The 12,565-nt window shown below is 36.1% G+C and overlaps 1 protein-coding gene across 2 annotated transcripts in view; it reads right to left on the bottom strand.

The window, feature by feature from the left end:
• Positions 1-2,842: 2,842 nt before the first annotated feature.
• The window catches only part of LOC132131805 (cytokine receptor-like factor 1), a 30,176-nt gene continuing 20,453 nt past the window's right edge, over positions 2,843-12,565 (bottom strand). Inside the window, exons 1-8 of one of the 2 annotated variants that reach the window (XM_059543925.1) lie at positions 11,488-11,789; positions 10,088-10,366; positions 9,852-9,981; positions 9,586-9,752; positions 8,723-8,880; positions 5,924-6,092; positions 4,157-4,338; positions 2,843-3,607 (exon numbers count right to left, since the gene is read on the bottom strand). In XM_059543925.1, coding sequence (XP_059399908.1) covers positions 3,584-3,607; positions 4,157-4,338; positions 5,924-6,092; positions 8,723-8,880; positions 9,586-9,752; positions 9,852-9,981; positions 10,088-10,366; positions 11,488-11,614 — 1,236 coding nt within the window. In that variant the 5' untranslated portion in view covers positions 11,615-11,789 and the 3' untranslated portion in view covers positions 2,843-3,583. Of the gene's footprint in view, positions 3,608-4,156; positions 4,339-5,923; positions 6,093-8,722; positions 8,881-9,585; positions 9,753-9,851; positions 9,982-10,087; positions 10,367-11,487; positions 11,790-12,565 lie in introns of those variants that run through there. The other variant, XM_059543926.1, reaches the window with a different exon arrangement.

Below are 12,565 nucleotides of genomic sequence, written 5' to 3'. Positions count from 1 at the left end.
TGTGTGTGTGTGTATATATATATATATATATATATATATTTATATATATATATATATGTGTGTGTGTGTGTGAATGTATGTATATGTACGTATGTATAATTTTAAATAATAGTATTAGAATTATAAAAATAGAAAGTATTTCTTAATTATGCTTTATATTTTTGGTTGTTTGTTTCTTGTATATTAGTGAAAAAAGCTAATTGCTTAGTAAAAATAAATCAACAGGAGATTAAGTGCAAGTTTTTCTTACACACCTGACATTGACAAGTAAATTGAGAAAAACTACTGGGAACACGATTGTATTTCAAATCTATTTTAAATATTAATTTGTAATTTATTTTGATTTTTATGTACAGTGGGTATAGAAGAGAATCACCCCATAATCACATTTTGTTTCTTTGCAATTTGAAATGAAGACCAACATGTCAGAAAGAAAAATAAAACAAAATACAGAATCACTGAGTTGGAAAAAAGTTCACCCCATTGTGTCAGTATTTTGTTGAACCACCTTTTGCTTTAATCACAGCCTTTAGTCTGTTGAGATATGTCTCTACCAACTTTGCGTATCTAGACTTTGCAATATTTGCCTGCTCTTCTTTGCAGAACTGCTGAATTCAGCTAAATTTGATGGTGACTGTTTGTGGACTGCAGTCTTCAAGTCATTCCACAGATTTTCAATGGAGTTTAAGTCTGGTCTCTGACTTGGTCATGCAAGGACATTTACCTGTTTTTCTTCTTCAACCACTGTGTGCTCAGTTTTGCTGTGTGTTTTGGGTCACTATCAAGTTGGAAGGTAAACTTTCTTCCCATTGACAACTTTCTGGCAGAGGGCAGCAGATTTTTCTCAAGATTTTGACAGCGTTTTGCCCCATCAATTTTTTCTACTATCCTGAAGTGCTCCAGTCCCTGCTTCAGAGAAACAGCCCCATAACAGGACATCACCACCTCCATGCTTTACTGGAGGAATACTGTTATCTGGATGCTCAGCTGCTTTGATTTCCACCAGACATATCATTTGGTTTTGAGGCCAAATAATTACATTTTAGTCTCATCTGCCTCAGAAACCTCAAGGTGCGTTTTAGCAAAGCTCAGTCTTGACTGCATTTGGCCTTCTTGAGGAGTGGCTTTTTTCCATACAAGCCACATTTGAAGGAGTATTTGTGATATTGTTATCACCTGCACACAGTGAAATTGCTGTAGACCTCTCGGTCGCCTCTCTACCAGTTTCCTCTTGCTCTTTTTTCCAGTTTCGAGTGATGTCCTGATCCTAAAATGTTGCCCTCGGTGGACACATTCTAAGGTTGTGATATCCCACAATCCTGTGTGTTCCATTCCGTGATGGCGTGCGTTAAAAAATAAAGATGGCGTCTAAAAGTTGAAGTTCAACACTTTTGATGTTAGTTTTGCACTTTTGATGTTAGTTCTAGTGAGAAATTAGTATTATAGTAATTGAGAAGGTGATTAGCTACACCTGAAGGGGGGTGATCCCTTTTCCAAATCAGTTTTTATTTATTTATTTTCTGACATGTTGGTATTATACTGTATCTTTCTTTTGGATGTTATTTACTGAGTAAATACAGCTGGATAAAACAAAAACTTTCATACATCACTTTGTAATGTTTCATCCTGGTTTTGATGTACAGAACTTCGTATATCAGGTTAATGATTAAAACCTATTGTTCTTCTAAACATCCGAATGAATGATAAAACTCTTTCTGTTTCTCTCCATCACTGCCAGTATCATAAAGAATATAGCCGTTTTGAGTGAGATTCTGCAAGACTTCAGGTATGCCTCCGAGGAGCAGGAGTGAGATTCATTCAGTGAGTCTCAGGAGACCGAGACGGATTCAGATCATCTATGAACTCTCCCTTCATCTAAGGCAGGGGTTGGCAACCTACGGCACGCGTGCCAACAGTGGCACGCAGAGGGATAATCGCTGGCACGCAAGCAATAAGGAAAACTGTATAATGACGTACAGTTTGATGTAATAACTTCTCATAGTCACACAGCCTGTTAGGAGCTACAAATACTATTAAAGTGTGGGAATTAACTTGCATGGATGCACGTGCAAACACTGCACATACTAGGTGCTTCAGATCAAAGCCTCGGTCTAACAGCACTCGTCAATGTCAAAATGACTGAGATGGCCAATCAGATCAAAGTAGGCGGGGTTTACTGTTCACAGAAGCAGAGCGCGAAGCGTCAGTTTAACGTTAAAGAGAGTGAGGTAAGATGAAGCTGCAAATCAATTAACATTAGTCAACTTTTAATAATACGTTTTACCATAGAAATGTTAAATGACCTAAAGCTATATCCAGTGATGAAAAATTTTCTGAAATATGGCCATTTTGAGAGAAAGAAAGTGGGGGCGGGGGGTAAATTGTCTCTCTCTGCAGACAATGAAGCGATTTTGCCCCTTTGTTGTTGAGAAATATAATGTAGCGATTCAGTATCGATTAATAAAAGTAGCGTGACAACACTCTGAATGCTACTTTTTGCACAGCACGATCTCAGATCTCTGTGTGCGAGTGGTGTGTGTTGTGTGTGTGTGTGTGTCTGTGTGTGCACGTTCATCAATTAAAGCAGTGCATTAACGTTGATTAAACGTTAAAAAAACGGTTTTTTATCGTATAATAAAAAATTGTGTATGTACCGTTTAAATACAGAATTATATCGGGGTGTGTGTGTGGGGGGGGGGGGGGGGGGGGCTGTGTTGGCACAGTGGTTAACCATAACAATAAAAAATGGCACGTCATGCCGAAAAGGTTGCTGATCCCTGATCTAAGGTATCGATCGCTGTCTCAAGTGTTGTATAGACAGAGTGCATTGCTGCTGCTGATGCAGGCTTGGGCATCTTTTATTCCATTAGTTTGCATACATTGAGAATAGCTTATGACGTTTTGTTTGCTAAACCAACACAATGTTCATTATTGTGTGCATAATAATATTCAGAAAACGCTAAATGTGTTACAAAATACATGATCATTCCTTAAATATTTTGAAGACATTTATACAGACAAAAATATTTATACATAATGATACAGTATTTACATGACGTTTTGGAACACAGAGGACAAACAATTGCATTTCCAATACTAATTACATTGTTTAAACTTTGTACCAATTAAAGGGACAGCACACTAAAAATGACATGAAAAGTTTGTCGTCATTTATTCAACAATATTTAAATGCTCTTTTTTGATGTTGTTGCTTACAAATTTGTTACATTTAGTTCAAATCTGTCAGTTCTTGTCATTTGCAAAGGTCCTTTTGTTTGAATGAAACGTCAATAAGAATGAGAAAGTCTTCCACTATTTGAAACATTTTATGCTTTATCGTAATTTGAAGTTTTCTTCATTTTATAAATACCATGTCTGAGACAAAAGCACTTCCTTTGACGTATCTGATGGGGACTACAGCAGGAGGCAAACAGTAGATCATGTCGCCAAATGACAGGCTCCTTGCGGATTCCTTCGGAGAATCTTGGCTCATCCAAATGAGAGTCCCAAGCACTGGAGAGTGATAAAAACCTTGTCGTCCCAGGCCCCCGCAAACTCTCCCAAGCTCTTCTTTAGAGTTTCACTATGATTTACCACTTTGTAGTACCTGAAAGGAAAGACAATGGCATTTACAAGTGAATGTGATGAGTTTTGGGGAGAGAGAAGCATAATTGATACCAGCCATTCTTGTGGCAGTGTTCTTCAAAGGACAGTGTGACTAATAAAGCGACCTAAGTTTCCCAACAATCGTCAATGCCAAAGCAACAGTAACCACTCAATCGGTTCAGAGAGCGTGCAGCGGATGTTGGTTAGCGTTCGAAAACGCCACACAAGACTTCTAGGAAGCTTTGCTGCACAGTCTAAACTAAAAGGAATTTATAAGCATTCCGGCTGATTACTTTGGCCGTTCCTTCTCTGTTGTGGTAACGTCTGAAGATTATATGATGCTTCGCTATTATTACACGCAATCAAATGTTTGCCTATTGATCAAAAGAAGAAACTGATCTTTTGGTTTCTCTTTTTGTGGGTCACATAAAACAGTAAAATGCTTCTTTCTTTTGTTTTTCCACACAAGGCCCTATATCATGTGTCCCAACAGTAATGATTTGCTATCTTGATATGTGTTAAGAAGGAGTTACGCTGTTTCCTTACTGACCTGGTCATGTGTTTTCTGGGCTTTCTGTAGCCAGACGCGCCATTGGTCGTAGAGTTTGATGCTTACGTCCGTACAGCCGTAAGAGTGTTTGCGCATCCAGCCGAAAAACTGCTTGAGCTCCTTTCGTAGCGTTGAGTTGTGCTCGCTTGGCTTTGAATCGCATGAGCCAATATGTGACCTGTCTGATGGGGAAATGACAATGGTATTAATTTGATATTAAATTAGAGTTTTTGGTGAGAAATTAAATCATAACTGGAAATATTATTGGCAAATTCAAACTTAAAATACTCTCTCGCTCTCATATATATATATACACACACACAAACACACTAGGACTGGACAATTAAAAAAAAAAAATATATATATATATATATTTCAGGATATAAATATATCAGGATATATATATATCTGTTATAAAAATTAATATATATATAATTTTGTCATACTGTGCATTATAATGAATATAAATTCTCTTTTAATTTTTGTTTTTAGTGTTCTATTTTGAATTGAATTAGAAAAGATTGAATATTAATATATAATTTATTGGCCATAAAAGAAAATAATCATCACCTTATCAGTAACAGCCTTTTATATGAAATAATTTTTATCTACATAAAGCAAAATAACAAAAAAATCTATATTTACTAACATATTTTTTTTTTTACATATTTATGTAATATATAAAAAAAGGCAAATTCTTGACTGATAACAGTCAAACAATATGAATGATCTATTATTACAGTTTTTATTAATATGTTTTTAGTTTTTTAGTTTTCTTTTTTTATTTAAGATTTAGGAATTTGGTTGTGCTGTCATTTTATTCATTTTTGTTTTTAATATTTCTAATTAGCTTTAGTAATTTTAGTACTTATTTTACTTCAGTTAGTTGCCAAACCTATTTCTCTTTTTCAACTAATATTTATATTTTATTTTATTTCAGCTGTACTTCAATTAAAGAAAGTGATATTCAGTTTTAGTTCTAGTTTGCAATAAAAACGCAAGTGTGAAATTGATTAATTAACGAATCGAACCATTAGAACTGATTCACAAAAATAAATTGAAATTATCAACAACAAAAAAATTGGTCTAAAACTTTCATACTGGAGAGACAATAATTGTGAAACTAGCTTAATGCACACTGTTTATAGGAAAATTAAAAGCGATATCCAAAACATTGATTAATTTTAAATAACTAACAAATTCTTCCCAAGTATACAGTTATTCTTCAGTACTGAGTATATCACCCAGCTCTATGTAATACCCATTACTTGCATTTTTTTTCTACATATTTTCTGTGCGAATCGTCCGATAAATGCATTTGTTAAATTCAACCCCAGTTGACGAGAGTTGCTTAAATGCTGTTGATTGTACAGTGTTGCGCTGAGCGATATGCACATACCCATGAATAATAGGCTATTTACCAGCTATCTGCTAATGAGCTCCAAAGCATTAAACAGAATGTAGGAGGGGGAGCTCCTTGCCATAACTCATATTGCTTGGCATAAATAACATCCTCTGTTTAATATAAAATATGTAACATCATTTCTTATGAACCGAATCTGTTTCCACTAAGTTACAGGTCAACCGCCCCTTTTATCTAAGCACGCTCAAAGACTTTTTTATTGTTCTAATAAAAGCCAAGTAATTAACCAGTTGTCCTCTAAATAGTTCTAAATAGAATCTCTATCAAGTAGCTTGATATTTTTTCAGTGTTCACATATGGATTGTATCTTATTAGCCTAATGTGAAGGGACATTGCATTATTACCGATGCCAGGTGTCGATGCGGCAGTCGAGTGGCTCCAGTCGCTCCAAATACCTGCTTTCTTCGAGCCGTAGACGCCTATCGGGTTGCAGCGTACCTGGACGAAATACACTGTACCGGCCCTGAGACCCACTAACCGACAAGACGTCTGGTTCCCAGCATCATCTATGACCTCATGGGAAATAGAAAATAAAAACTATGAATAATAATCAAAGTATGTGCACCAGTCATTATATTGGGGAGAGCTGTTCACAATGTAAACTCTGTCCTTTTTCCCACCTTCATGTCATTCCAAACCTATAAAATGTATACAGGTTTGAAACAACATCAAAATGATGGTCCATCTAATTCTATTATATTCCAAGCCTTCTGAAACCTTACAATAGCTTTCTGAAAAGGAGAGTGTTCAAATGTAATTTTCCTCTCTAGTGAGAAGTTAACTGCTGGATCCTTACGTCAGTGAGTTCAATGTGAGAACTGGATTAGTCAGTAATTAAATGAATCGGTCAATCAAAAAAGCTATCATATGACTTCAAAAGACTTCGAATAATATGCACAAGTCATATGAACTACCTTTAAGAGGCAGGACATAATTTTGGGGTCAGTCATCATTTAGGGTTCAGAAAGGAGTGGCCAGGAGATTCCTTAAAAATGTCATTTTGTGTTCCACAGAAGAAAGAAAATTACGTAGAATCACATGAGGCTGATTAAACAATAACAGAATGTTAATTTTGGGATGAAACGGTCATTTGAAATTCTGCTCCTTCAGTGCCACTTTCCTGCATCATCTTGGAGTTTAGCTTCAATATACAGTTGCAATCAAAATTATTCAACCCCTTTGACCTGCAAGGCATTTTGCTGCGGTGAACAAAATTTTATGAAAACAATTTAACAAAGGCATCAGTAAAGTATTAGAGAAAGTTTGTTCATACACTTTTGAGTGATTATGAGAATGGAACACTGATGAATCATGATGATTAAATTCAAATTGACTCTAAACATTCATGAAAATTATTCAACCCCCCAAAACTCAAATTTTGTGCACAATGTTTTTATTCTTTAAAATCACCAATAAGCACTGTCTGTAAGTGCTTAGAAGCTTCTGTCACCTCTACTACAGTCTTGGCCCATTCATCGCCTGAAAAACTTTCCAGATCACTGATAATCTTTGGTTTTCACATTGACCACTGCTTTCTTTAAATTCAACCAGATATTTGCAATGAGAATTAAATTCTGGAGACTGAACAGGCCACTCAAGAACATTCTATAACTGATCACTGAACCAAGAAGAAGTAGATTTGGATGTGTACTTTGGGTTGACTGTCCTGAAGGAAAGTCCACTGATCATCAGCTTCAGTCTTTGCACCAAAGGCATCATAGTTCTTGTCAAAATGGCTCGATACTTCAAAGAATCCATGACGTCCTTCATACAGTCATGATTTCTACTTCCTGCTACAGTAAATAAACCCCATAACAGGACTGATCCACCTCCAAGTTTGATGATGGAGATCTTCATCTGCTTATGAGCTTTGCCTTTTTTGCAGCAGACATACCGCTGATCCGTGGGTCTAAAATGTTCCAGTTTGGTCACATCACCCAATAAACATTCTTACATTCCTACAGAGCTCCACAGGTCTACACAAATTAATTTTATCAAGTTCACGTTTGCCTTTTGTTCTTCTTGATCAAGAGTGGTATTCATCAAGATGTCTCAACATGTAGGCCGTACATGTCTAGTGTTCTTCTTACACACTGCATTGAAATGGGTTTCCTTCTTTCTCCGGGTCATCTTGCAAGTCTTTGGCTTAACATTGCTGATTTTTTTCAGTTGCTCTGATTTAACATTTTATGATATTGTGCTTTTTCTTCAACAGCCTCAAAGGTTTTCTGGTACAACACACATTAAGAAATAAGCTAAGAAATAAGGCTGAGAACTGTCTCTCTAGTAGCTTTTAAAGTCTTAGAAATCTGCATTCGTATAGCCTTAGCCTTTCTTAGTAATACAATATTTTTTCTCTTTAGCTTTTGTGAGATCTCTGTTGAATTTTTTGCTACTCAACTTCAGCACATGCATGGGCTAACTGTTTGTATGTGTAACAGCTCAAGCTAATTCTGTTTTTAATAGAGTTTCTAAAGGCTTAATTGTGTTTTGAGACTGTTTTACTCCCCACCATGCAAATAAGTGATTTAAAAACAGCAATGTTGAATAGGGGTTGAATAATTATGACATAGAAGTACTACAAAAAAATATTATAACTCAAAAATATTACATTATATATTGACAATATCACTTTTAATATACCAGAGAACTGTTATAGATGCAATTTTAATTTTATTCTGTAAAGTACTGCAGTCTCTAAGGGGTTGAGTAATTTTGATTGTAACTGTACCTGCTTGGAAGTTTCTAGTGATACTGAAGACCTTGATTAACTGGTTCAGGTATGTTTAATTAGGACTGGAGCTAAACTCTGCTGGCTGGTGGACCTTCAGGAGCAGTATTGGACATCCCTGCTTTAGATTTAATTTTCTATTAAATTAAACAAGGGAAGGGGGGGTCTTGCTCTGTACTCTACCTTGGGAACCCAAAATGGTTCTTCTGTCATTGCTGTGAAGACCCTCTTTTGGAAGCTTTATTTTTAAGTGTTTGGCTCCTACACCAATTCAACATACCTGAACCAGCTAATCAAGGTCTTCAAGATTACCAGATATTTCCAGACAGGTGTGTTGAGGCAGATTGGAGCTAATGGTGACCCTCAAGGAGCAGGATTTGAACTCCTGTGGACTAAACCATTCCAGCCATACCTTCCATTCATCGCTGTCCTCCACACGGTATCGTATCTGATACTTGGCCTGAAACAGGTAGTCTTTCAGGGCGGGAGGACTGCCCCAATGTACACTTAACTGATCTTCCAGATCTCCAACGCGGCTCACAAGGACATCAGGAGGCGGATCTGTGGTTACTGAATGAAATATTTCACATTAACTAACACTGTATGAAAGGCATTTTCAAAGCTGTTGATTAAACCCAATAAAAGTTAGTAACCGTTAAACTATTCTTTCTTTCACTTCAAAGACTATATTCTTGTAATTGAACCTCCCAATAAAACTTCATCTGCGCACATTAGCTCGACGATATTTTGCCATTACTACGGCAATTTCCCATTTCTTTTGTTGTTTGAAATGGATGTGCTCCACTGCTACGTTTTGTAATCAAGCTTGCCTTTAGGGCAAAGCCAATCACGAAGCTTATTGTTTCAGAAGATGAGGAAATGAAGATGTTGTAATGGAATATATTTGCTTTTCTCAGCAAAAAGTGCTGATTGATGGATATAGTTTAATTGTGATTAATTCGATTAATGCATTGGTATGTCAAATAAGTAATTTGATTAGAAATTTTAACCAATTGACAACAGACTTTCAGCTGCCCATTGACTTTTACAGTACTATTTTCACGAGTTGTCTTTTGGAAAAGTTTCAGCTGTTGGAAAAGTGTTTTTACAGTCTGTAAAAATCTATTCTCAGACGAGTGTGTGCGCACCATATGCGAGATGTTCAGATGTTTTTTTTTGCATTTATGTGCGAGTTAGTAAGCGTGACGTTATCCCAAGTCCCCTTGATCTCGACATCCATTTTCCATCAAACTAGCACTTTTCAGTCTTACTCACCTACATCTAAAATGTCTAAAGTGATGACATCAGAAGTGGAAGAGCCAAGCTGATTGGATGCCTCCACCCAGACTTCATATGGTGTAAAAATGGCAAGGTCTCGAGGAACGTAGCATGTATACGGCTGTCCCGTGTAGTCCTCACAGTCTTTCTCTTTACCGTACCATCTAGACGGATATTAAGATGGAAAAGTTGAATATTAAAAGGGATTCTTGCAAAACAGGTGTTGGTATGATTATTATTATTTTTTTTTGTCAAAATCTCACTTTAGTTTGTACTTGAGGATGTATTTAGTGTTGATGAACGTCTCTCCTTGACTACCCGGACTCCATCTGCAGCTGAGATCCTTGGTGTTTCGTGACCAACATGTCAGGTTGACAGGTTTCTCAGGGGGCACTATATGTCAAATTAAAATAAAAAGAAGCGTATGACATTAGTATTCAGAAACACATGGCAAAAAAAAAACATGATTAATCTAAACCAGAAATATTCACAGACTCACAGCCGACATAAAGACACGATCCTGCCAACACTTCTCCGTTACTTCTGTGGCAAACCAGATTGTCTCCTGACCGCTGCAAGGAGCCATTGAGTTGATGAAGTGTGACGCTGGATTCGGTCTGGCTCAGGACCCTATAAGTGTTTCTAGCCAAGCGTCTTCCATTCAGCGTCCAGTACAAGGATCTAGCTGTTATTTCCAGCTCGGCACTAATGGTGCACACCACAGTCAAGCTCGACCCGATGTGAAGCACTGGGTCCTGGGGGTTTATGACAGCCAAGTCTGGGGGTCAGAAAAAGAGGAGACTTCATGATTCCAGCACTTTTACAACTGGATTTATGACCGCAGTTGGAAAGGTCACACAGGGTCATTTTTCAGTAACTTAAGTGGTTTTCCATCTTGTAAATATGCTTCTTGTGAGTCCCCAGAGCTCATATTTATTCATGTTTAAGACAAATGTTCAGAGGGACGATGGCTGAATTTGAAGAGCTACTACTGGCCTTCGGGGAAACCAAGTGTTGATGCAGATCATTTCTGCTCCTGGTGGGAGGCGGACAAGCTCTTTAACATGTGCCATTGAACATTGAAGAGTTGGGAAACAAGACTAAATAATTTATTTATAAACTATGGTACTGTAATTATTAGGAAAGACCTTATTGGATGCTTTAGCATTGAGAGAATGACCAATGAAATCAGTGAATGAACAATTATATTGACCATAATATTCAATTATACACGCATTTTTCACCTCCTCAGTGTTTTTTTTCCCATAGCAATATTATATTATGATGGACTATATTTTCTAGAGGAAGGATACCTAACTTAATGAATATGCTTTTTAAATTAGTGTCTTTATTAATTTTATCATGTAGTGACAGTTTCATAAAAGCAATAGGCTATTGCACTCGAGGACAAGCTATTTTTTACCTCAGGTTTTTCTGTTCATTAAGATACAGGTATTATCCTATATATATATATATATATATATATATCTATATATATATATATATATATATATATATATATATTACTTAATATAGCATGTCTTTACACACATTTACATTAATTTCCAATAGTTTATTTCAAATGCAATTTACTATTTGTGCTGTAGACGGTTATAAGGTCGCCTTTCAAACAGTATGGGAAGTATTCTGTCATTCTTTTTCTTTTTGATGAAAGCTATTGCTAACGACAAGTTACCACAGCTAAAATTAATAAATCCTTCTTAACTATTGAATTTTACCGTAAACTAAGACGAAAATGACTGATATAAACGTGAGTAGAGATGAAAATGAAAACATAAACACCTCCAAGACAAGCTTCAAATGAACTTGGTTTATAGTTAACTTCTCAAATGGCTTTACTTTAAAGTAAACTTCAGAATTATCTGAAATTGTACTTACGTGCTGTGAGCGCATATGGAAGAAGCGCAACAAAAAACAACATGACCAAAGTTGTCATTTGTCTGTCGCGCGCGCTCTCAACTCGATTCTTGTCATGCTGATGGGAGCGCGCGCACGCATAATCCATTCTCCCTCACATAAATTGCTGAACATTTAAAGCCCTAATCACCAGAAAGCTTCGTAAAATTCATTGCTGGTTCTGGAAAGCACCATTATGCGGAGAGGACGTTCAGATTCACCTTCACTCTCAATTTTGGAGAAGAATCAACACAGCGCACGCCTCAAAATCTGAAAAAGTTGATTCTTCTGAAGCTCCTCCCATGTCTTACCACACAGTCAGCCACAAGTCATTATTAGTAGGGCATCTGAAGCTAGTGTTTTCTTTTCTTTTTTTTTGTATACTAATTTGGCCACAACAGAAAATAATGAAATAAACCCTTCCCAAAAACCTTACTTTTTGTATTTCTCGGCCGTTTCTCACACAGGCCACTGTTTTATCTAAAGTTTGTTCTTTAGCCAATACACACGGTTAGCCTAATTTTTGTCTACATCGCATAGTTTATAATTATATGTTTTGTGCAATGCATCTCTACACCCAATGCTACTTTACAACGAACTGCGTAATGCCTGATTAGTTAGGATACACTATAATTTAGAGATTCTTTAATTCATTTCTCATAACCATAAATACATTTTTATTTTTTATGAATGTGTATTAGACTTCAGAGCTTTAATTCATTCAGTCCTTCCCAGGAGGTATTAATAAAACAAACTGTGCTTTTTTTCTATAAAAGTTAGGGTATGTGTTTTATTCTGGATTGCTCAGTTTCAAACAATTACGTAACGTACCAAACTTTTATTTTCCAAATGAGGCAATTATGAGAAAAATGGGAATAAAAATGTAAGAATAGATACGTATTTTTACTTTCCACAATTTCCTTAAAATCCACAATTGTATGTAGCCTATAGGAGGCCTATAAATCATTCAGTCACACAAAGCAGAATATATATAATATAAACATAATGTTGAAACACATTTATATATAGGCCTATATATATATATATAAGGAGTTAAGTT

The sequence above is a fragment of the Carassius carassius genome, chromosome 48, assembly GCF_963082965.1.
Source record: "Carassius carassius chromosome 48, fCarCar2.1, whole genome shotgun sequence".
In the NCBI taxonomy this organism is placed as follows: domain Eukaryota; kingdom Metazoa; phylum Chordata; class Actinopteri; order Cypriniformes; family Cyprinidae; genus Carassius; species Carassius carassius.
The sequence above is the reverse complement of the archived record's forward strand: the minus strand, read 5'-3'. Positions and strand labels throughout refer to the sequence as shown.